The 24,204-nt window shown below is 45.7% G+C and overlaps 1 protein-coding gene across 1 annotated transcript in view; it reads left to right on the forward strand.

Annotated features, from left to right (window-relative positions):
• Nucleotides 1-23,361, forward strand: part of LOC128332840 (B-cell receptor CD22-like) — a 47,246-nt gene extending 23,885 nt beyond the window's left edge. Inside the window, exons 9-20 of the mRNA XM_053267605.1 lie at nucleotides 802-865; nucleotides 5,091-5,258; nucleotides 5,973-6,233; nucleotides 7,704-7,958; nucleotides 8,498-8,767; nucleotides 9,478-9,741; nucleotides 11,295-11,558; nucleotides 13,379-13,478; nucleotides 14,202-14,259; nucleotides 15,953-16,110; nucleotides 17,129-17,213; nucleotides 21,783-23,361. Coding sequence (XP_053123580.1) covers nucleotides 802-865; nucleotides 5,091-5,258; nucleotides 5,973-6,233; nucleotides 7,704-7,958; nucleotides 8,498-8,767; nucleotides 9,478-9,741; nucleotides 11,295-11,558; nucleotides 13,379-13,478; nucleotides 14,202-14,259; nucleotides 15,953-16,110; nucleotides 17,129-17,213; nucleotides 21,783-21,947 — 2,112 coding nt within the window. The 3' untranslated portion in view covers nucleotides 21,948-23,361. The remainder of the gene's footprint in view (nucleotides 1-801; nucleotides 866-5,090; nucleotides 5,259-5,972; nucleotides 6,234-7,703; nucleotides 7,959-8,497; nucleotides 8,768-9,477; nucleotides 9,742-11,294; nucleotides 11,559-13,378; nucleotides 13,479-14,201; nucleotides 14,260-15,952; nucleotides 16,111-17,128; nucleotides 17,214-21,782) is intronic.
• The last annotated feature ends 843 nt before the right edge of the window (nucleotides 23,362-24,204 follow it).

The following is a 24,204-nucleotide window of genomic DNA, read 5'->3' on the forward strand; positions in this document are numbered from 1 at the left end:
TCTCCTCTCCTAATAGTAGTATTAGTAGTTTAAAAATGTGTTATTTTAATTGTGGCTTTAGCCTGTTTTTTTCCTTTTTAACCTTATTAACGTTTGATTCTATATTGTATCTCTTTTAATAATGTTGTTAGCCACCCCGAACAGTAATGCACTGAAGCAGCAGGGTATAACTACTTTTAAATTGGATTAGATAAGAGCTGTTCCATCCCTGGTGACCTTTAGGACAGCACTGAAGACACATCTCTTCAGCCAAGCTTTTCTGCTCTTTAGTGGTTTTCCGCTATTTTAACTTGAACTTTTATATGTTTTAAGTGGTTTTTAAAAATGTATGTATTATTTATTTTTCTATGTAAATAATTTTGAGAACTTTGGTTGAAGAGCGGTATATAAATATCCGTAGTAGTAGTTGTATTACAGTCTGTGACCAGGAAAATAAAAGCATGAACAAAGCAGAAAACAGCAAGTATACAAAAATGTACATATTCATGGTAGTATAAATATAGGGTGGGTAAGAGTATTCATTGCATAGCACAAAAATATCCCAGCCAAAAGAAAACTCATTGGCATCTGTACCCACCGAAGTGTCTGACAACAGAAAGAAACTTCCAGCTAATTCAGACTCTCAGCGCAGCTCCCAAAGCCAGGTAGGATCCTTGCCCAACCTCATGTCTGGTCCTGTGGAGTGACTAGGCTGCACAGTTCCATGGCTGAACAGGGATTTGAACTCAGCTCTCCCTGACCCTAGTCCAACCACTACACCACACTGCCTCTTTAATCACATGTCTATTTCCCCTTTCCTAGGAAGGGAAAAGGCACGCGGAAGAACCCAGAATGAGGTGTGTCGTTTGGCTGGTCTTCCTTCCAGGTAATGCAGCAGAACTTTGATTTGTGCTAGCCAAAGTGGGTTGGGATTTGGGACTCTTTCAAGGCCCACCGCTCTCTAGTCCAGGGATTCTCAACGTGTGGGTCCCCAGATGTAATTGGACTTCAACTCCCATAATTCCCAACCAAAGGCCACTGGGGCTGAGGATTATGGGAGTTGGTCCAATAACATCTGGGGACCCACACGTTGAGAATCCCTGCTCTAGTCTATGGGCAGAGGTTCTCAGACTTGGTCCTCTGCTGCTGTTGTACTACAACTCCCATCATCCTTTTCTGCAGCATCAGGAGAGGCTCAAGGTGACCATCCCTGCTTTAGGGGGGAAAGTAAGAAGCAGGGATCCAAGGTCATATCAAGACACTCCCTGGAGTCCCAGAAGCCCCAGTTCCCCAGGACAGTCACCCCAGAGAGGGAATTCTTATTGAGATCTTTATGGTTTATTCCCAAGTGAATGTGTGTAGAGCTACAACCGAAGAAAAGAAGAACTGGGGGATTATAAGGAGCCATTTTGAACAAAAGCATCAACGAACCTCTTATATAGGCTGCAATTCAAAGAGATATCCGAAGCAAGTCAAATAATATTGTTGCATTTTCCCCTTTGAGTGGCAGAATTGTTATTATTGCCTATTTGGAAACTGCTCCAAATTTCACAAATAAGTCATAATTAATTTCATGTGTGGAATTTCCTACTGTAGTTTGTGGTGAAGGCCAGTAACTTGGATTGCGTTACTGATCAGGCTCAGGCAGATTCTTGGAGGATGGATCTACCCATGGCTCCTAGTCTTGATGGCTATAGGCCATCTCCAGGTCTTCTCTGAATACCAGTTGCAGGGGGGCAAGGCAGGAGAGGGGGTATGCCTTCATCTCCTGTTTGTGGGCTTCCCAGAGGCATCTGGTGGGCCACGGTGGGAAATAGGTGCTGGAACTAGATAGGCTTTGGGCCTGATCGAGCAAGGCTGTTCATATGTTCAGATGTAAATGTCTAGCTGAGTGGTATGGGAGGGCTGGAAAGTCCAAAGCTTCTTTGTGATTAAACTAGGTCTGTGGTTCTTTGCATTAGGAACACAGGAAGCTGCTGTATACTGAGTCAGGCCACTGGTCCATCTAGCTCAGTATTGTCTACACAGACTGGCCGCGGCTTCTCCAAGGTTGCGGGCAGGAGTCTCTCTCAGTCCTATCTGGGAGATGCTGCCAGGGAGGGAACTTGGAACCTTCTGCATGCCAGCATGCGGGTGCTCTTCCCAGAGTGACCCCGTCCCCTAAGGGGAATGTCTTTCGGTGCTCTCACATGTAGTGTCCCATTCAAATGCAAATCAGGGTGGTCCCTGTTTAGCAAAGGGGACAAATCATGCTTGCTAATGGGGTGTGCATGGAACTGGCTTGTCCAGGTTGCTCTAGTCTGAACCGGACCCAAACCAGACCCAAACCAGACCTGGCAGGTTCAGTCCAGCACCCCTCAACCCCCCCCCCCCCCCGGTTCAGTCTGGTCCTGGCGAGGGGTTCGCGAGCTCTCTCTCTCTCTCTCTCTCTCTCTCTCTCTCTCTCTCTCTCTCTCTCTCTATATATATATATATATATATATATATATATAATTTCCCCCCCAAACGTACTCCCTCTGGGGGAGTTATTCGAGGAGGTGGGAGGGGGGTCTGCAGAGGTTCCCCTTCCCCCCGCCAGCCTCCCTTAGTTGCAAAATTGACTGTTCGGCTGTTCTTCAGCCCATTTTTTGGACTTCCCCCCCCCAGCCACCACACCTGTGCAATGGGCCTCTGCGTGGCCTGGGTCAGACCACGCAGAGGCCCATTGTGCAGGCACGGTGGCCTCCAAAATGGCCGTTTTGCCAGGGGGAAAGGCCCGAAAACAGGCTGAAGAACGGCATTAAGGGAGGCTGGCAGGGGGAGGGGGAACCTCTGTGGACAGCCCCTCCCCACCTCCTTGGATAACTCCCCCAGAGGGGGTACGTTCAATTAAAAAAAAATAAAAAAATAAATCACATCCCCTTTGAGCTGGCCGGGACGGAGGTCAGTCTGGGGTCGGACCGAACAGGTGGTGGTTCGATTCGACCCCAAACAGTCAAACCGAACCGGTTCAACATCAAACACGGTCAACGTCGAACCTATTTGCACATCCCTACTCCTCCAGGTTTTGTCATCTGTCTGTCTGCCTGTCTACCATGTACTCCACACTTACAAGGAGTGCGATGTTTCAGGAGTACTGCTCCAGGGTTCAGTGGCCTGTCGGTGAGAGCATGCTGGAGACTGAAGGTTTCTCTGCAGTATTTGACCTTTGCTCTGGGGGGAGGGTACGAGCTGACCAACACCTACCATATACTTCCCTGTTTCAGGTTTCTTGTGTAATCAGCATTTATTGAGCATAAGCCAGAAGAACTTCTTCACCTGGAGTGGATCCTGTGTGATGATCCCGTGCACGATTGGGCACAATAATCCTCCTTTGATCCCCAGCACCAGCTCACTGCTTTGGTATTTCAATTCTTCTTATAATGAGACCTTGAAAGACTATGTGGGTACATTGTTATACCATTCCAACAACTCGCGAGATTCCGTGATCACCACAAGTCCCACTTTTCAGGGTCGGGTGACGTTTGTAGGTGATTTAAAGATTAATTGCAGTGTGAAGATTTCCCAACTCCAAAAAAACGACAGCGGTTCATATGGGGCAAGGCTTTATGCTTGGACTGAAAAGCCCTTGAAAACAAAGCCCTTTCAATATGAGAAGTGGTACCAAGATACTAAGGTTACAATTATAGGTAAGAACTGTTTAGTTATTTCTTTTCTTTTCTCCTCATCTGACATGAAAGTTGTTATTTAGCTGGGACACTTCTCATTCCAAGTGTCAGTACTGAATGTGTCCCCTTCTGCATTCATTGTTCTGTCATGCAGATTGGTGAATATTTCTCCATGGTCCTTGTGATGGTTTCATTTTTAGCCTCCCGTTTTCATGGAAATGAATCTTATGAGGTCACCTTGCTGTTCATGTGCATGTTCATCTAGGTGTCTGTGTGTTTGATTCCCTAACAACTTTGCAATGCCTTTGGACCAAATTTGGTACAGACGTAGTGCCACATAGGCGCACTTCAATGGCGTTTTTCGTGATGATGTCCTCTGCCCCAGTTCAAGATGGTGTATGTGTGAACTTTTGAGGTGCAAGTGGGCTAACTTGTGAACTGCTGAACAGCTTTGCACCAAAGTTGGTATACGTGTTCAGATGAAAGAGGACCTTAAAACTTCATATTCCATAAATGAATTCCAGAACCCTATTCAAGATGGCAGCTCTGTGTGTGTGTGTGTGTGTGTGTGTGTGTGTGTGTGTGTGTGTGTCCCAAACTTTGCAATGCCTGGACCAATTTTGATCAAATTTACTCAGTTGTCATGCCCCATAGGGACATTTCAACAGTGTGTTTTGGAATGGTACCATTCTCTCAATCCCACCCTCCACCTATTCATGGTGCCTCCTGTTCATAAAGATGAGGCTCTGGCACTTACTGTACTCTTCCTGCATAGTGGATTTGGTGTTTCACACCCAAAAGTGCATGAATTTGAATATGGTAATTATCAATTAAAATTATAGTGGGTGGATTAAAAGTAGGTGGATTAGTTCTTACCAGAACATCTTGCCAGAACATCCAGAGCTCCAGCTCCAGTGGGAATGTAGGAACATAGCAAGTTGAGTCAGATCATTGGTCCATCTAGCTCAGTATTGTCGACACTGACTGGAAGCAGCTCCTCATGGCTTCAAGCAGGAGTCTTTCCCAGCCCTACCTGGAGATGCTGCCAGGGATTGAACCTGGGACCTTCTGCATGCAAGCAGATGCCCTACTACTGAGATATGGCCCTATTCCTATATGGTAGCTCTCGTCACTCCTATGCTACATGTCACATCTGAAAATATTGTATGTCTAGAAACTGAGGTCTTTGGGATGCTTTTGGATAAATGGTCAAGGTCCCTTTGTCTGTGCAGAATCAAGCAGAATGGGCCCACATTTCTGCAATGGCATCTCTTGCTATTTTCTCCTAAATATGACATGGTATTTTTTCCTTTATTTTCCTGGATGCAGAACCTCCTCCAGCACCCAAGCTTGTAACCATTCCCTGGGAAATCAGAGAATCGCAGGGCAGTACTACTGACGTGAGTTGCTCAGTGAATTATCATTGCCCTGACGAGCCAATAACATTGACTCTCCATGGATTAGAGGAGACTCGTTGGTTTTCACCAAGTACAAGCAGTAGAAACGGAGTGATTGAGACCAAGGCGAGATTTATACCAACTTGGGAAGACCACGGGAAGACTCTGAGATGTTTGCTTCATAGCCATGATGGGTCAGAGATATCCCAGGGAAATGTGTTACTGGATGTGAAACGTAAGTGCCCAAGGTGTGTGTGTGTGTGTGTGTGTGTGTGTGTGTGTGGCACTGGGGGGCTTATCTGAAAAGCAGGTTATGCCAGACCTTGGTGGCACACACAGTCACTTGGATTAGACATCACAACACAACGTGTGCATGCTACATGGGTGTGTGTGTGTGTTTGTGTATCAAACAGCTACAAAGACATCATTCAGTTCAAAGGTAATTTATTGGGATAGCAAGTATAGTAATTACAAAATATTAATACAACGCATATGACAAATATGTATAAACCGCTTTACAACAAAGGTTCCCAAAGTGGTTTATAGAAATATGAATAAACCCTGAGCCATTTTGGAAGAGCAGTATATAAATCTAATAAACAAACAAACAAACTGACAGACAAATATCAATAAAATAAAATAAATATAATGGATCCCTGACCCAAAAGGACTCACCATCTAAAAATGGAACATAAGATAGACACCAGCAACAGCCACTGAAAGGATGCTGTGCTGGGGGTGGATAGGGCCAGTTGTGAGAAAGGCAAAGATATTTTGTATTTTGACATCCATAACTGGGTAGACAGCGCAGTGTGAAAAGTGGACAGAGCATATTTGAGATTATGACGACTCTGGTTGTGTTTCCTGGATCTCAGTCTCAGTAGCTCTTGTCATTTTCTGACCACCTATCTGACTTCTCTTTTTGATTCTGAATGTTGGCTGATTCCAGATAGTCCCAAAGGAGTTATGATTAAAGCGACACCCGGAAGAACAGTCAGAGAAGGGGAGAAACTCTCTCTGGAGTGTGTGGTCAACAGCAGCAACCCAGATCCTACTTCATACACATGGTATAAAGATGGTCATTGGAGGAATAATGATGGAAATATGATTAACATTGATTCTGTAGAAGAGAAGCATTCTGGAGTCTATAAATGTGAAGTTGGCAACGGATATGGGAGCCAAACAACAGAAGAGACCATAGATGTCCAGTGTGAGTTCATCTAATTGAATAAGGTGCAGTAGATGGAATGATGAGCATATGAAGTTCCAACCACATGTTGTCTTTGCTAAGCTCTGGGACATTCCCGGATTTTTCAGATCACGGTTTCATACGGGAGATCAAAGTGCCTTTCCCCTCTTTCTATTTGTACTGTATGTGACCGAAAGTAGCGAGTGTGAATCCAGCTGTACAATCTGTTCAATGTAAATTTCCACCATGGATCTTTTCAAGGACAACATGATAACCTAGCAGAGGCATAGCTAAAATGCAGTAGTGACTGGTCCTAATGAGCCAGGGAGGCACCAAACAAGGAGCCTCCGTTCCCTGACCCCTCTTTCTCCTATCCGGCCCTGCCCTGGTGTTAATGTGAGCCATGCTTCCTGCAGACTGGTCTTTCATCCGGCAGAGCTCCATGGACTGAGTCCCCTGCTAACAGAGCAAAGAGACACCTTTTAAAAGTGGTGATTTTCTTTATTTAGCAGGGGGAGAGGATCTGGCTCTGGTTGTGCTGTCCTGAAGCCAAATCAGAGTGAAAGCAGAAAGCATTTCTTCCTGCTCCTGCCCTCACTCCGATCTGGCTTCAGGATGACACCATCAGAGCAGGCATCAAAGAAGGAGGCAGGGCTTCCTGCCCTCACTTCCTGCCCCATCTTTTGGGTAGTAACGAACAATGCTCCAACATGGTGAGCGGGGGTGGGGTGGGGGAAGAAATGGAGATTTTTCTCCATCTCTGCATGGAGAAAAATAGCATATCAGCCAGGTTAAGTTCAACCCTTCCCAATGACATCATCACTTTCCACATGCATGTGTTTTGCTAACTGTGCAAAGAGGCATCTTTTAAAAGTGGGAATTCTCTTTATTTAGCCGGGGAGAGCACCTGGCCCTATCCATTTGCAGCACAGCATCCCTCCAGTGGCTATTGCAGGGAGCTATCTATCTATCTATCTATCTTGATGTCAACCACTTTGGGAACCTTTGTTGAAAAGTGGTCTATAAACATTCACCATCTTTGTCGTCGTATGAGCTGAGCCTGCAGATCTCTACTTGCTGAATGGCCAGCCTGTAGGTGGCGTGACTGCCTCTAGTTAATGCAGGGTGGGAGAGAGAGGAGCAACTGGAGCTAGCAGGAAGCAGAGGCAGCTGCACCTCATTGGGTGCCCGCTCTCTCGGCTCATTAAGTCAATCTGCTACTGCTACCATGGAGATAAGGGGACCTATTTATTAGAGATAATAAACAAAATAATTGACTATGTATTGCTTTTCTAATGGTAGCCCAAGATCGCACCTCCTTCAGACTAAGCAGGGCCAGCTAAGCTTCTTGTCACAGTCATTTCATCCTTACCCATTCTTCTTTGACCATCTCCTATCCCTTGACAGAAGCACAGCTCTTTTGCCTGGCATTACGTCCCCAAATACCTGAAGCCAAAGATCTAATTTCAGTGTCAAAATCTCTCTCCCCAGATGGTCCAAAGGACACCCATTTTAGTAAGTCAACTGAAGAGATCACAGAAGGTAGAGATGTGGTTTTGCAGTGTTCCTCCCGAGGAAACCCAGCTGTCACTTATGCATGGTATAAAAAAAATCAATCTGGAATACTTGTGAACAAGAGCAAGCTGCATTTGCTTAAGATCCAGCCCAGTGATTCCGGCACTTATTACTGCACAGCCCAGAATGATCTTGGCAACTCAACGTCTGATGCCATATTGGATGTTTTTTGTAAGTATGGAAGTAGAAGGTTTCAGGGCCAGCTTCCGTTATGAGGGGAGACTTGGCAAACCATGGTCGGGGGAGGGGAGCTTTCCCATTGTTGGGGGCCTGATTGGTATGGGTTTCCTCTGCCCCCATAGAAGACCACAGCAAAGTATCTCCTCTGTGCTGAACCAAGGTTAAGCGGGGAAAGATCAAACCAGTAATCAGACTCAGAGGGCTAGGCAGAAGCATGTTCAAAGCAGTCGGAGCAGGGAATACAAGAAATGGGCTCTACTCACTGGAGCTCTGTAGGAGCTGTTGCTCCAATCTTTTTTAGATTGTGAGCCCTTTGGCGACAATTATTTATTTATTTATTTATTTATCTCTATGTACACTGCTGGGGGGACCTTTGTTGAAAAGCAGCATATCAATATTAGTTGTATAAATATTTCTCATATGCTTAGTTTGCGATTTAAAAAAAATTAAATTGCGCAATGACAGATCATTAGGTACATTTCCTGTAGCATCTTTATGCTTTATTCTTTCACGACACTATGATTTTCCAGATGGTCCCAAGAATGTCCAGCTCACGGTGGACGCTCCAGACCATCGGCCCATAAAGGAAAGAGACACCATCATCTTGAACTGCTCTGTGGGTAGCTGTAACCCCGGGGTCACACGGTACCGATGGTTTAAGTCAACTAATGAGATCAAAAACAGGGATCAACCGATTCTACAGATCCATGCAGAAGCTGAACAGGCCACTTCGTATACATGTGATGCATGCAACAGGGTTAACTGTGGTCGATCTAACCCAGTCGCAGTCAATGTACACTGTGAGTATCAGAGGTGTCGCTACCAGTGTTCAAAGTATTTAAAGGCCCCCATGCCCCCAGGAGCCTTGCCGTCTGCCCCTTGCCTTCACCCACTCCTGCTGCTTGTCACAGCAGCATCTTGCAACCATAGCTTGCCTCTTACCTGCCACTCCTTGCCCCTTCCGTTGGGTAATCAGTTTGTGGGGCAGTGTGTGTCGGGTGTCCCATGGCTTCTCTCCTGCCTCAAATTATGAGAGAAGCCATAGAACCCCTCAGTGCTGTGTGAGCCAGCCAAGGAAGGGAAGGTGCCCATGTGCCCTGATGCCTTATTGGCGTGCATGCGCGCCCTCCATTTTGTAACCGGCGATGCAGCGGTAAGGGGTTCTGTGGCTTTCCTCCTTGTTCAAGTGAGGAGGGAAAATCAAGTAACCCCCTCCACTGCACAAACTGGCTATTAAGTGATGGGGGCAAGGAGCCATGGGGGGCAAAGAGTGGTGGGGCCTCATGTGTCCGACTGGGGCCTCATGTGTCCGCTGTTAAAAAGACAGACAAGCAAAGAGACAGATATGTGAACGCCCTTGACGTTGCATCAAGTTCAGGCCTTAAGGTGCTAGCTTGAGGAGTCTAGTGGAATCCACATGCAGCAGATCCTAAAGAGGCATTGCTCTCCTGGGTTCAAGTGCTGGGCAGGTGAGTGTCTCACTGCGATGCTTTGTATCCTTTCTCTGCAGTTGTTCCCAAGGACGTCAATGTTGTGCAAAAGCCAACAGGGCCGATCCGTGAAGGCAACCGTGTTGAACTGCGCTGTGAAGTAGGAATGGCAACCCCCCCAGGAGTCACCTACATGTGGTACAAGAAGGGGAAACGGGTGGACTGTGCCACTGCCGTGTGGCCCATCCCAGCAGTGGGTCCAGCTGATCGTGGAACCTACAGCTGTGAAGCCAATAATAGCATAGGCACATCAGAAAGGTCAACTATCATGCTGGATGTACAATGTGAGTAAGATAATAAGGGAATGCTGGAGATAGATGGATAGATAGATAGATAAAGTGCTGTCAAGTCAATGTCGACTCTTAGTGACCACATAGATAGATTCGCTCCAGGATGATCTGTCTTCAACTTGACCTTGAAAGTCTCTCAGTGGTGCATTCATTGCGGTTGTAATCGAGTCCATCCACCTTGCTGCTGGTCGTCCTCTTCTTCTCTTGCCTTCTGCTTTCCCCAGCATAATAGACTTCTCAAGGGAGCTGGTTCTTCGCATAATGTGTCCAAAGTATGATAGTTTGAGCCTGGTCATTGTGCCTCGAGTGGCAATTCTGGATTGATCTGTTCTATAATCCGTTTATTTGTTTGCCTGGCTGTCCATGGTATCCTCAAAAGTCTTCTCCAGTACCAAAGTTTAAAAGCGTCAATACTTTTTTTGTCCTGCTTCTACAAAGTTCAGCTTTCACATCCATAGAGTATCACAGGGAAAACCACTGTCTGAACGATTCTAATCTTTGTAGGTATAGACACATCACGGCATCTAACTATCCTTTCCATGGCCTTCTTTGCAACCCTACCATGTGCTAGTCTGTGGCATATTTCTTGACTGCTGAAATAGATTATCATCTATCTCGGAGACTTTTTGCCTTACTATATGTAACATGGCTGCTTGCTTAAGCTGCCTGAAAGCACCTGACTGAGTTATAGTGCTCACTGTCTGTGCTAGAGGTTGTTCTGTGAGGTGTTAAAGTGTTCCTTCCAGGCATATGCTTCAGGGGCATGTACTGAAGGTTTGGTGGATGGGTCCCCCAAGCATCTGAATGAATGCCTTCTTGGAACTTAAAAAAAAATGGCTAAAATACTATTTTGACTCAACAATAATAATCCTGTATAATTTGTAATTCATATATTCTATTCCTGCCATGGGGATATGATGGGAGTAAAGAAAAATGTCAGTCTGGTATGTCAGAAAACATTACCTTGTATGGGAATCTGATGTGTTAAGGAATGATTCTGCACTAGTCCATCAGAAAACCCTATCCGTCAGAAAAGCTTACTCAGTCAAAAACTTTGCCCATCAGAAAAACATTCCCCAGTATGTAAATCTTATGGGCGAATGAAAAGTTCTGGCCTACTTCATTATAATACATTACACATCAGAAAACATTCCCCAGTACTGGAATCTGATGGGATAATTAAAAATTCCAGTCTAGTCCATCATAAAACATTACACATTAGAATAGCTTACCTTGGCATTGGAATTTTACAGTTTAATGAAATATTTCTGTTTAGTCCATCAAAAATTGTTACCAGGTAAAGAAATCTCATGGGGTAATGAAAAATATTACACCTGTCCTGGCAGGAAGAACTACTTTAGCCCCTTGAAATATGTGTTTACAAAAATATGGATGAAATCACACACACCCCCTTGAAAATGACAATAGAATTGACTCAGGTTGATTGAATTTTAGCTTCAACTCTTTCTGCTCTGCTGTGATCCTGAGAATTTCAAGGAAAAAATGATGGGATGAACTAACCAGCACTCCCTCTTTTTTCCTGGCAGATGGGCCTCACAACGTCTCTTTGTCCCTGAACAACCAGGACGTGATCACTGAGGGAATGAAGGTTGTGCTGGTATGCACATGTGCTGCTTATCCATCTGCTTATACTTATAGATGGTACCGGAATGACGAACAGTACACTCAGGGGACTTCCGACATACTGATACTCCAAAGAGTTCAGGTCCAGGATTCGGGAACCTATCGATGCATAGCAAAAAATACCATCTCCACAGGGAACTCACAACCTCTGCACCTCATTGTGTCTTGTGAGTGTTTTTTTTTAAGAATGTTTCAACTAAAAAATTACTACATAAAATGATAATATAATATAATCAAGGAAGGAAGGAGAACGTAGGAAAAATCCTTCATCACAAACATAATATGTTAAAAATACTTTAAAATCTTATTCTGAGGATATGTCTTCAAAGTTCATTATAATTAGACAAAGTTACTGAAAATTCTGCTTCTTTATCATTCCATCGATGGAAAAAAAGGGCGGTTCACACAGTGATGACTAGAGTAGGGGATGCCTCCTACTAGGAGTGTGCATGGATTCCATGCGCTGGTTCGGTCCGAATTCAGACCGAACCGAATTCAGACCAAACCACTGCTCTGCTGACCAGTTCAGTTGGACCAACTGACTGGGCTGGTCGAACCGAAGAATCAGCAGAGAAGTTCAGAGCGGTCCATGATCGAACCACTAGAACCGCCTGGTTCGACTGCAAACTGATCCATGCACACCCCTACTTCCTACCCTAGTTCGGGAGTTGTGCACATTCCCTATATGTGATCATCTGCCGGTTTTTTAAAAAGGTCAAAGGACCCTCCGTGGTTGTGTGGCTTTTCCTCCTACCTCATTCAGCAGCTGGGTAGGAGAGAGCCCTCAAACCCACCTGCTGCTTATCACACAACCAGGGAAGGTGCCTCAGACCTTGTTTTTCCTTCACAAACATTGGGAGTGCACACAGCTCCGAACTAGGGCAGAGGGGATCTCCTACCCTAATAATCATCACGTAAACTACCCTAAAAACAGTTTGAATGCTGACCAGGTACATATATCCATTATCCAATGTTCCAATTCGGGAGTGAATTTGTTCTGGTGTTGTATAATTATCCTTTCAGCAGCTCCCCATGCGTCAAGAGTCCATTTATCTTTTGGATATATTCCCACAGCACATGAACCTCTTCAACAGATAATAATTAGAGTGCTGGACTAGAACCGGGGAGACCTGAGTTCAAATCCCCATTCAGCCATGATACTAGCTGGGTGACTCTGGGCCAGTCACGTCTCTCTCAGCCTAACCTACTTCACAGGGTTGTTGTGAGGAGAAACACAAATATGTAGTACACCGCTCTGGGCTCCTTAGAGGAAAAGCAGGATATAAATGTAACAACAACAACAACAACCATCTTATGAATTTTGGATCAAAATGGAACAGTAACAGGACCAGACTACTATCAACTGTTACAAACGGATCAAGGGTCAATGATATATACATGTAATCTATTCATTAGTAATCTTCTAAGTATCAATAAACCTCAGTTTGAGAGAAAGATTATTCACAATAATCCACATTCCACAATGCCATGTGCACTATTGCAATACTATTATATCTATCTATATATTTCTCTTAGGCATACCCATTGCTAATCCCATGTGTGGCAGCTCTCACGAGAGTCTGCAAGCAGCTGCAAGATGGCGGGGATGGGTGGCTGGCGGTCAGGCTGGTCAGCCGGCAGGCAGTGAGGGAAAGCACTGGTGGGTGGGTGGTGAGGGAAAGCGGACTGGGAGGAGGAGACTGGACTGGGGCTGAAGGGGGGGGAATAATGGACTGGGGCTGAAGGGAAGGGGGAGAACGGACTGGGGCTGAGGGCAAAATGAAGATGGGGGGTGACAGGGAGAACTAGAGGTGGAGATGCTCTGCACCGGATCAGCTAGTATCAACTATTTTCAATAAAGTCTCTTCAAAGTTACAATACGTAGCTTCTCCATCCAATTCCTTCCAGGGTCATCATATGTACAAAATCTAGCCTGGAAGAATCATGCCTATTGTAAATCTGCTTGTTCTCCTGTTGTGTTGTGCAGACAGCAAAGCGACAGTGCTGAAGCGTACAATTATTGGCCTGGGAATCCTTTTTTCTGTGCTGATCGTGTTGGGGTTTGTGGTGGTTGTCCTGCGGCGATGGTAAGTGGTGGTGGGTAGGAGGGCCCCTTTGAGGCAGGCAGGTCTTTACCAGGTGAACTTTCCCAAAGAATCAGGATCCTCTGTTCAACCCATAGGAAGCCACCTGCTACTGACTATCAGTCCACCTAGCCCCATATTAAAGTCATTCACATGACCACAAGGAGGTGGGCTGCGGGTGAGGGGAGCCTACCTGTCTTCCCCCAGATGACCAGAACCCAATCAGGCTGTTGCCCGCACACCCATGTGAGCGGCACTATGGCGAGGAAGGAAACCAGAATGCCAGGTTTCCCACAATGCACCACACAAACAGCGGTGCATTGGGAAAGCTCTGTAATGCTCGGCCTCAGCTCTATGGTTAAGATGGCTGCTGGCAGCCTGGGAGCAGCTGCAGGCAGCTTAAGACCCACACAGCCAGAAAATGAGGTAGGAGGCCCGCACTTTTCCTCCTACCTCATTTTCAGCTTGGGTTCCAAATCAGGGTTACCCCCATCAGGGTTAGCCAGAGAAGGAGTGGTGGGGTCGGGAGTGATCCCGGTGCTTCCCGCGACCAGCCCTACCTTGGGTAGCCCTGTCCTTCCTCAATATGGCCGGTCACATGAATGACCTTAAGGTCTCCTTTGATAGGAGCCAGGAGTTGTTCTCCTGATAGCTGGAACTCTCTCAGTGCTTTGAACGAAATACCCATCAGAGTGTGGACAAGCCTTTCTTTTTCTGCCACCACAGGAAGAAAAACCCAGGCACTGGCAGTATGCAGAGATCGGGGTCATTTTTTGTGAGGAAGGTGAAGTATTATTTTCTTTTCACTGTGTGTGTGTGTGTGTGTGTGTGTGTGTGAGAGAGAGAGAGAGAGAGAGAGAGAGAGATACGTTCAGTAGTGGCACCAGGAAACTGGGTGGAGCATAGAAAACGCAAAGTGCATTTCTGAAGAAGAGCAAGCTTTGCCCCTCACATTAAATTGTGTGCCTTGTCCAGGTGACAAGGCACACCTTGGCTTCTCTCTGACACCATTGGTATCAGGAATCTTTGTGGTATTAAGTATGTTCCTGTGAACGATTTATCTAAATTTGGTGTGTGTGTGTGAAATCAAGGACTGGGGCTAGTAGATTTCATCAAGGGACCCCTATTTTCCCCACCTCATTCAGGCACTCTTGCCAACTGATCAAAAAATAATTCAAGTTAGCTTGATCTCGCGCCTTCAGTATCATGGTGTGTTTAGTTGACTACATGCAGGGAGCTTTCTTACACATGGGGTCCATTCAGAAACAGGAGCCTGTCTTGCAACTGGAGGTAGTACTGTCTAGGACAAGGCTGCTCAACTTCAGCCCTCCTGCAGATGTTGGCTTCCAACTCCCATCATCCCACTGTGGCTGGAGATTATGGGAGCTGTAGTCCCAAAACAGCTGGGGGACCAAAACTGAGCATCCCTGGTTTAGGATTTTGGTCTATTTCTTCTGTGTAATGAGTATATTGGTGGATCTTATGCCACTGATTCTATAACCACAAGTTGGTCTTGAGTTGTGATACATCAGTTGAATGTACAAAGAAGGAGTTCAGGCTAACTCTATCTTTGGCCATCTTTGCATGGAAAGTAGGGATGTGCGATTTGATTCAAATCTAAATCGATTTGGCTCAGATCTGGGTGATCCGAGTGATCTGAGTTCAAATTGAATCACCCCTTAAGAAGGCAATTTGATTCAAATTGAATTTTTGAAATTTGATTCGAATTAAATTCAAGAGCTATTGGGCACCTTTTAAAAACCATTCAGGCTCCCTGATTGGTTATTAAAGGTGCTAAAACAGGATAGAATGGATTCTTTTTTGGAACCAGATTCAAATTTGATTTGAATTTGAAATGAAAAATGATATAACTGCAAGTTACCTGGCATCTGCCAGTACTTTCTTTTTGCCCACAGATGCTCTAGTTATGTGTCAATTTGAATTTCCAGCTCTTTTAGGAATAGAGGACAGATTGGGGATTTAATTCCTGCATATCTGACATCTCTGTTTTTTTAATGCTCTTTATTTTTGAGGTTTGATTCTGTCATCTTATTGTCTGTGCTGTTTTTTAATGCTTGTATTTTTGACTTTGTTGTCTGTAGTGAATTGCATTCCATTTATTGCTTTTCTTATCTTGTATTAAGAGAGGGTATGAATCATTTAAATACATAAATATATGAAATAAACAGCCTCTTGAACGAAGCGAAGAGCTTCCTCTCCCAAGCTAACTGCTGATGTAAATAATCCCTAACACCCCTTGAGGGCAATCAGGTGCAAAGGAAAACTAAGCTTCTGCACCTGTGATGGTTTTGTGGGAGGGAGAATTTCAGCAAATGCAGCTTTTCTCAGCTTTGCATGACAAACTCACTCTCTGGCACAGCTGTAAAAGATCAGCCTACCTGCCCCATAAAAAGGATATCTCTTTTCAGAGAACGATCACTTACCAGCAGGAGAGTAAACATTTCGTTGTTCCTTAGCCCAAGGCAGAACGCCTGTGCAACAACAACAACAGACCGAATGAAACAAGAGCTGAGAATGTCTTTGGATTCCTGAATCAGAGTGCAGAAGTTTCCGTCTCTTATGCAGCCATCCGGGTCCCTCCTAGTTCTTCTGAGGGCAGAACAGAATATGCCCGGTATGGCAGGGAGGAGGTTGGAGTGTCTGGGGAGCTGAGGGGGATCAGGGCGGGGGGAATAAGCTAGATCAGTGCTTGGGTGACAAGATATAACAGTACCTGAGCCTGTGCTGGAGCTTGGTGAAAGTTTTAGTCACTGTTCCCCCTCAGAAGCAGAAGGAGCTGACATGAGGGAGTATTCCTTAAACTGAGAAATTTCTCACTCTTTTTGTTCAGCCCCCTCCCCCCCATCCTCACCACTGAGTTCCATTAGCTCCACCCACCTGGTTTTCTGTTAAGTGTCATGAGGGAGGTGGGTCAGTGATGGCGGCAGGGGTGTATCTAGGGTAGGGCAGGCAGGGCACATGCCCCAGGCACCACTTGAAGGGGGACCGCCATTTTTAAAAATTCATTAAAAAAAAAAAAAGGCCACTGAAAACAAAATGGCCACCATGCATGCTCAAATGGCCTCTGCAAGGCCTGGTATGGCCCTAGGCACTATTTTCCCTAGATACACCTCTGGATGGCAGGGGTCAGTGATGGCAGGGGCAGTGATGGCAGGCGAAGTGCCTCAGATCTTGTCCATGCCAGGCAGCTGGTGCGGGCATTCCCATGCTCACCCCAGTGAGTGGGCAAGGAGGGTACGACAGATTCCCCATCCTGTCCAAGCATCGGTGGTCCATGTGGAGCCATTAAATGCCCACTGTATAGCTACATATCGGAAGCAAATGCAGGCACCATCTCCTCCATAAAGTTGCTTAGACATGACCTAGTGACCAGGCAGAGTGCCACTGAGGGAGAGAAGGAGCCAAATAGCTGCTGGCTCCTGCCGATCTTCCTCAGAGGCAGCCTGGCAGAGAGAGTTCTGGGAGGTAGGCTCGAAATGGTGGCTGGTCCCAGCCCTGCTGGTGGACTTCTCTCCTTTGCAAGCAGATAGGTGGAAGGCACCCACTGCAGGGGATGGTCATGGGAGAAGAGAAGCCTAGTGCCGAGAGCCCCCTCTCATCTCCTTCTTAATCTGAATCTTTGATTCCTATAGTGTCAAGCCACAGAGAATCGCACTGGCTCCCTCCGATGAGAGTGCTGTCTACAGTGTGATCACGAAACCTGGGCTCCCTGCAAAGGTAGGTGTCCCAGTTAAGTCAGAGTCCTCATGGTTGTGAGTGACGCCCGCCACCGGGCAACCCACTCTGATCGGCAGCTTGCACAGGAGATGGGAAAGGGAGGTTGCCAATGCAGGCCAAGAGGGAGGGTGTCTGGTTACAGGGATGTCTGGTCCCAAAGCACCCCTGGTGGACATTGCTGGTGTTACATGGAATTCGACGGCCACCCGCTGCCATCCCCAGGCACTTACAACTGGCACCATAGAGAGAAGAGCTAGAGTGACGCCCTTCTCTGCATCTCTAGAAGAGCACAGCCAATGGCAGCTTTCAGTCTGGCACCAATTGTGTGTCAACACCGTCTCTCTCTCAGCTCTGTGGCCAAGCAGAGGTGCACCTATGTAATTTTGGAGCCTGGTCCTTTGGAGCCCCCATCCCTGCAAATTAAGCATCATCATGCTCGGCCCGGTGAGCACACCATCCGGGACAGACTAAAGAGGATTTGGGGGCCCCCAGGGGCTGTGATAGCCCTGGACTTCAGCCTGGAATTCCAGGGGTAAGAGCACCTCTGTGGCCAAGTAGGTGAGGAGTAAAGGGCAGGAGAGGGTCTAACTCAGGTCTGCTCACCTTTGGCCCTCCTACAGATGTTGGCCTACAATTCCCATAATCCCTAGATATTGGCCACTGTGGCTGAGGATTATGGGAGCTGTAGTCCAAAAACAGCTGGCGGGCGGGAGGGGGGAGGACAAAGTTGACCAGGCCAGGTCTATCTGCATTCTCCTTTGGAGTTGTGAAAGAGCTAGGGTGGTTCTCTGGGGTGTGATAAGGCAACCGTAGAACTGAAAACTGGCCTCTTAGGTTTTAAAAGAAATTGATTGGCTGTGGCCCAGAGCCAGCTTGTCCCAGAAACAACACTTTTGATAAAGAGATATATGTTCCTGCTGAGAACCTACATTTTATCTCAGCGTAGGCTTTTCCTTTCCCAGCGAAATGAATTTCCCATATTAGGCTATGCTAATCTAGGGATTGGTCAGATAATTAAAAAAAGAAGTGGAATTCGGTTTTCCTCTAATGTAATTTTATTTGTCTCTCAACAAGCATAATAAACATTGTCATTAGGCCAAGGCGTATAATTTGATTAGAGTTTTCAGTTCCACATCAGTAGCAACAGCAAGAAGAAGAAGAACAAAAAGCCTAAAATCAAGAGATATTCAGGATTTATTTATTTATTTATTATTTAACTTATTTTTATAGCCCCAAACTTATGTCTCTGGGCAGTTTACAACAAGATAAAACATTAGTTAAAATCAAAACCAAGAAATTTAAAACACAATAATTAAAAATTTTTAGAACAATATTCTAAAACAACATTAAAAACAATCAAAACAGTATCAGTTAAAATCCTGGGTGAACAGGTGCATCTTTAAAGACTTTTTAAAAATTGTCAGAGATGGGGAGGCTCTTATTTCACTAGGGAGTGCCTTCCAAGGCCTTGGGGCAACAATAGAAGGCCTGTCCCTGAGTAGCCACTAGATGAGCCAGTGGCAAATGCAGATGGACCTCTCCTGATGATCTCAATGGGCAGTGGGGTTCACGACGAAGAAGACGTTCTCTTAAATACCCAGGGCCCAAGCTGTTTAGGGCTTTATAGGTTATAACCAACACCTTGTATTTTGCCCGGAAACATATTGGCAGCCAGTGTAACTCCTTCAATACAGGAGTTATATGGTCTCTCCTAGATGACCCAGAGAGGATAGTACAGCAAGATAGTACAGCAAGCTAAAAATTACAAGGTTAAAAATTACAGAGTCCCACAAAAATCATAGGAATGCACTGTATTATCCTGTCCAAGTTTCTGGGTAGAGAAGAGCTATCAGTGTGGTCGAAATATTCTCGACAGGCACCTTCTTCGAAGAGACATCCTCCATCACAGAAATGGTACTTCCTGTGATGATATGTGCATACTTTATCTGCAAACAAAGGCAGCGCCATACATTCTTACATATGTAAAAGCAGAGTGACCAGATATAGAGGACATCAGGGATTAGGCATGTGCCAACCAGCCCGAGGTTGAGCGGCCCTGAGCCATTTTTGGAGGGGTGGTATAGAAATCAAATCAATCAGTTAATTAAATAAATTAAACAGGGCCTCTTCGATGGCTCACCCTTGAGCCAAAAAACAAGGCCTGGCTCGTTTCAACTTCAAGCCGGTTCGGGGGTTTGAGGGTTCAGGCGGGTTAGGGGGTTCTAAATGTAAGGGAAAAAAAAATTAAACTCACTGCCAGGGCCGGGTTGTCCGGCAGCCACCAGGGGTGTTGCTACGACCATGGGCGGTGGTCTCAGAAGGTCCCCCTCCTCTCACCGGCCTTCCCCCAATCATCTTCCGGCTATTATGGATCTTTTGGGGGCCTTTCCAGCCCTCTCCTAGCTCGCAGCAGCCATTTTGAAGGCCACCATTCATGCACACTGGCCTTTTGCATTTGCATTGTCAAGACCTAGGCACACAGATAGCCATTGCGCATGTGTGGTGGCCTTCAAAATGGCCACTGCGAGCCGGGAGAGGGTGGGAAAGGCCCTAAAATGGTCCTTAATGGCCAGAACAACCAGGGGGGTGGCAGTGGGGAGTGGGGAACCTTCTGATACACCCCCCCCTCCATGGTCATGGCAGCAACCCCCAGAGGCTGCCGGACCTAGCAGTGAGTTAGGAAAAAAAATCCCCCCACATTTAGAACCCCTGAACCAGCTCGAACTCAAGCTGAAATTTGGAGGTGTTTGGAGGTGCGAAAAACCAAAAATGCCCAATCCGGTTCGAGTGTGGTCTGGACTTGAATTGAAGCAGGCCAACAGGTTTTGTGCACACCCCTCTTAGAGACCTTGCAGCTTTTAAGGCTATGGAAAATAGAGGTGTTCATAGGAACATAGGAAGCTGCCTTATATGGTTAGATTGGTCCATCTTGCTCAGTATTGTCTACACAGACTGGCAGTCGCTTTTCCAAAATTGCTCTTTCAGTCCTATCTTGGATATGCCAGGGAGGGAACTTGGAACCTTCGGCATCCAAGCTTGCAAATGCTTTCCCCAGTGGCCCCTTCCCCTAAGGAGAATATCTTACAGTGTTCACACATGTAGTCTCCCATTCAAATGCAAACCAGGGTGCACCCTGCTTAGCAAAGGAGACAATTCATAGTTGCTTCCACAAGACCAGCTCTTCTACTCGGTTCACGAGTACTTTTTCTCACTCTTGTATGGCAAATTTCATCTCCCATAATCCCCTGTTCCAAATTCTATAGGAGTCTTCTGCCATTGTATAGGTGGCTGCAGATCAAGTTTGACAAGCACCAGATGAGTTATAGAATGGTAGCATTCAGAGGAACAAAAAGCATTTGAGCTTTCTGGTTTGGAAAAAAAAAACTTGTTTGAACTGTTTTGAATGCTGCATGCTAAGACCTGGAACTTTTGACTCAGTTTCCTCTTTTTTTGATTTTTTTTTTTAAAACCATTCACAAATGAAGTTCACCTTCAAAATAAAATCACTTGTCTAAAAAAGATAACAATGTGTTTCCTTTTCATGGCCCAGGCAGAATCTCTTTAGAGCATAACATATCCCTAGGGGCCTTTGCTGGTGACACCCAGCACTTTTAGATTTATGATCATTCTTTTTCTTATAGTGCTGCTCCTCGGCTTTTATCAGCAGCCTCACAAGCAGAAATGGATTGCTGAAAATTGACTTGCAATGGAGAAGCCTTGAATCATGTTCCTACTAGGGTTACATGCATGGAAAGATGTTTCAGTCATGAATGGAAGGGGAGAAAAAATTATTGATTTCCCCTTCCCTCTGCTGCCTGTGATGTCCCATGAAAACATGTCTTTAAACATCTCCCAAACCTTGGGCCATATTGTGTGTGAGTGTGTGTGTGTGTGTGTGTGTGTGTGTGTGTGTGTGTGTGAGAGAGAGAGAGAGAGAGAGAGAGAGAGAGAGAGAGAGAGAGAGAGAGAGACTAGTCAGTCCAATTTCCTGCATTCAGGCGTAATGTCCTTAGAACCTCAGGCCCATTCAACTGCAGTTCCACATTATGTGCGAATGCAGCCTGTGTGCAAGTAGAACTAAAATAAATTTGGCCCTCAAATTCTAAACGTTTATCTTCTGCACATTTTGATAACAAATATTCACTAGGTACTCATAGAGTGTGCAAATATTCTAAATATTTGGCGGCTATTTGTAAACTTGTGTCTGTGTTTGACATCATGCAGAGTAGTTTTTGACAGTCCCTTTTTTACTATGGCTCACATAAACCAGTGCATATTTGATGGGCTCTGAAAGCTGATATGGTATCTGACAGCTGAAATTACTAAGTTTCTTGATTGGTGTGGGCGGTCACAATTTCCCAGTCGTGGATACTCAAATCTACGATTGGGAAAACCACGGTAGGCGAGGGACGACTGTATGTGTATATGTATATATGTACACACACACACACACACACACACACACACACACACACACACACACTCTTAACATAACAGAGGATAACTTCACAGAAAGGCACCCAAGTATGATATTTCAACCAGGCTAAAGTGATGTTTCTCCCTGTTTAGGGTGACACAAAACACGACTATGAGAATGTGGAGAAGAATAATGAGGAGGAACTCCACTACTCCTCCTTGGTGAACCTGGCCCCACGGCCCCACCTCACCTTCCCAGACTCAGAGACAGATTCTGAATCGGAGGAGAGCATCCAGTACGCCTCTCTGAAACACTGATTCTTTTGGAGCTAGCTGAGATCAGGAACTGTTTCCAGATACTTTCCACCCTGCCACATGGCAACAGGCTTTATATTTTAGCTTGTCCCTTGCAGCCAAGACTAGCAGGCCTTGAGAGTGATGGTGAGAGGATCCATCTCTACTATGATACGACGAAGACTGAGGTCTGGATATGTATCGTGTATCACCACCAACATAATGGACAAAGGATAAGGATGGTGTTGGAAATGCCCATCTCTTGACGTAGAAACATAATTCACTGATGGTTGAGAAGGTGGAGACATTCCCTCAGTTTCGTGTTCCATCAGTACTGCTATTGCCTTTCACTGTCTGACATGCAGATCCCTTTCTTTCTGCTTAGTCATTCCCAAGCTGTGTCGTTGGGGCACACTATAGTTCTTTCAGAAGGACTCAAGTGTGGCTTGGGAAATTGAGCTGCCGTGTTGTCTGAGCCTACTAGTCTACTGTTGTCTGAGCCTACAGATTCTTGGAGCAAAAAGGCCTTGATCCCTCACCTTCTCTGGCAAACTTGGAGGGGATGCACAGGGTGTCCCCGACTCTCTCCATTCTACTGCTGTCAAGCATGAAAGAATCTCAGAAGCATCAACATCACCTTGGTCCGTCCCACAGTTCAATGGAAGATGCTTGCCAGTTTGTTCCAGGACCTGGCTGAGAAAATATGTATGCACCTTTTTTTGAGAATCAAGTTGGGGCTCCACTTTTCATGGCCATCATGGCCAACAACAGCTTTGCTCCAGTTAAGGAAATACTGTTCTAGCTCTGTAACAGACATCACATCTTTGTGTCCTAATAGAGTGACCAGAGTGACCAAAGGTAGAGTGACCAGAGGCAAAGGAAGGGAAGCAGGAATTGCCTTTCTGCTCATTCAATGCTCTACAAAAGACTTTCAGGTTGAAATCTGAGAGTGAATGTGACGCCAAATGGTCTTCCAAGCAGGGGTGTAGCTAGGGGAGAGTGGGCCCGTGTTCACCCCTCTCCCTGGTGGCCCCTTGGAGTGAGGGAGATAATGAGGGTGGAGCTGGAGGGCCCTCAGGAGCTGGGGCCCCCAGGTTCTTTGAACCCATTTGCTCAATTATAGCTATATCCTTGGCTCCAGGCTTTCGTCACCCCCTCCCCATTTTTCTTATTATCATCTCCAAGGGGACTTATGGGAAATTTAAAATGGCAACTGCCAGTTGACTAGGAGAGTGGCACCACCAACAAAATGCTCCCCTCTTCTTCCCTTTGGCCCCATTCTGGGACTTCCCCCAAATTGCCAAAATGCCCCCTCTCCTTTTCACAGTATGCAAATAGGGTGGCAAAATGGAGGGCAAGAATGTTGAGTCATCATGAAACATTGTATAAATATTGTATGCATGAAGTACACCATAATATTTGTTACATGAAAGCAAAACTATGAAACTGTGGTATATATTTCAGGCCACTGGTCCCTGTACCTCACTACTGTTTGCTCTGAATAGCTCTTCATTGAGGTCATCCACACAACCAAAAACTGTTCTACCCAGGTTTGGGTGCTGTGTGTGCTCCCAATTTCCGGTTGTGTGGAAGCAGGGTAGGAAGAAAACCTGGGTAGAAGTGATTGTATGGAAGCAAGGCAGGAGGGAAACCTGGGTAGAAGTGATGGCATTGAAGCAAGGTAGGAGGGAAACCTGGGTAGCTTTTCCTCCTACCTTGCTTCCACACCATCACTTCTACCCAGTTTTTCCTCCTACCTTGCTTCCACACAACAAAAAATTGGAAGCACACACAACTCCCAAACCCAAGTGGAACACATTTTTTGATTGTGTGAATGACCTCTGGGTCTCTTTTCCAGCCATTTTGTCTACAGTCCCTAAACTGGAAATGCTTGGGCTGAACCTGGGACCTTCTGAATGCAACCTTCAGTTGTATTCTACCACTGAGCCATGAAACCTTCCCATGCTAACCAGAATCATATCTGTAGAGGTCTGACTCCTATTTCCCCAATAATCAATGAAGGACATCCAGTTCTGAATAAACTTAACATAGCCTGCAGCCTGCCTTCCTCTCCTCCAAATTGTCATGTCCGACAGGTTGTCATATTTATCCACTTTGCTTTTGTAATGTAGTCAGCTATTGATTGAGCAAACAGTTATCTCCAGTATTTTGCAAAACATTCTCCTAGCAGCCGAGTCATATCTGTAATTGCTTCATGGTGATAAACTGAATATCCTTTGTATCGTTTAGCAGAAATGCAAATTGATATAAGGATAGTTCC

The sequence above is a fragment of the Hemicordylus capensis genome, chromosome 7 (assembly GCF_027244095.1).
Source record: "Hemicordylus capensis ecotype Gifberg chromosome 7, rHemCap1.1.pri, whole genome shotgun sequence".
Lineage (NCBI taxonomy): Eukaryota > Metazoa > Chordata > Lepidosauria > Squamata > Cordylidae > Hemicordylus > Hemicordylus capensis.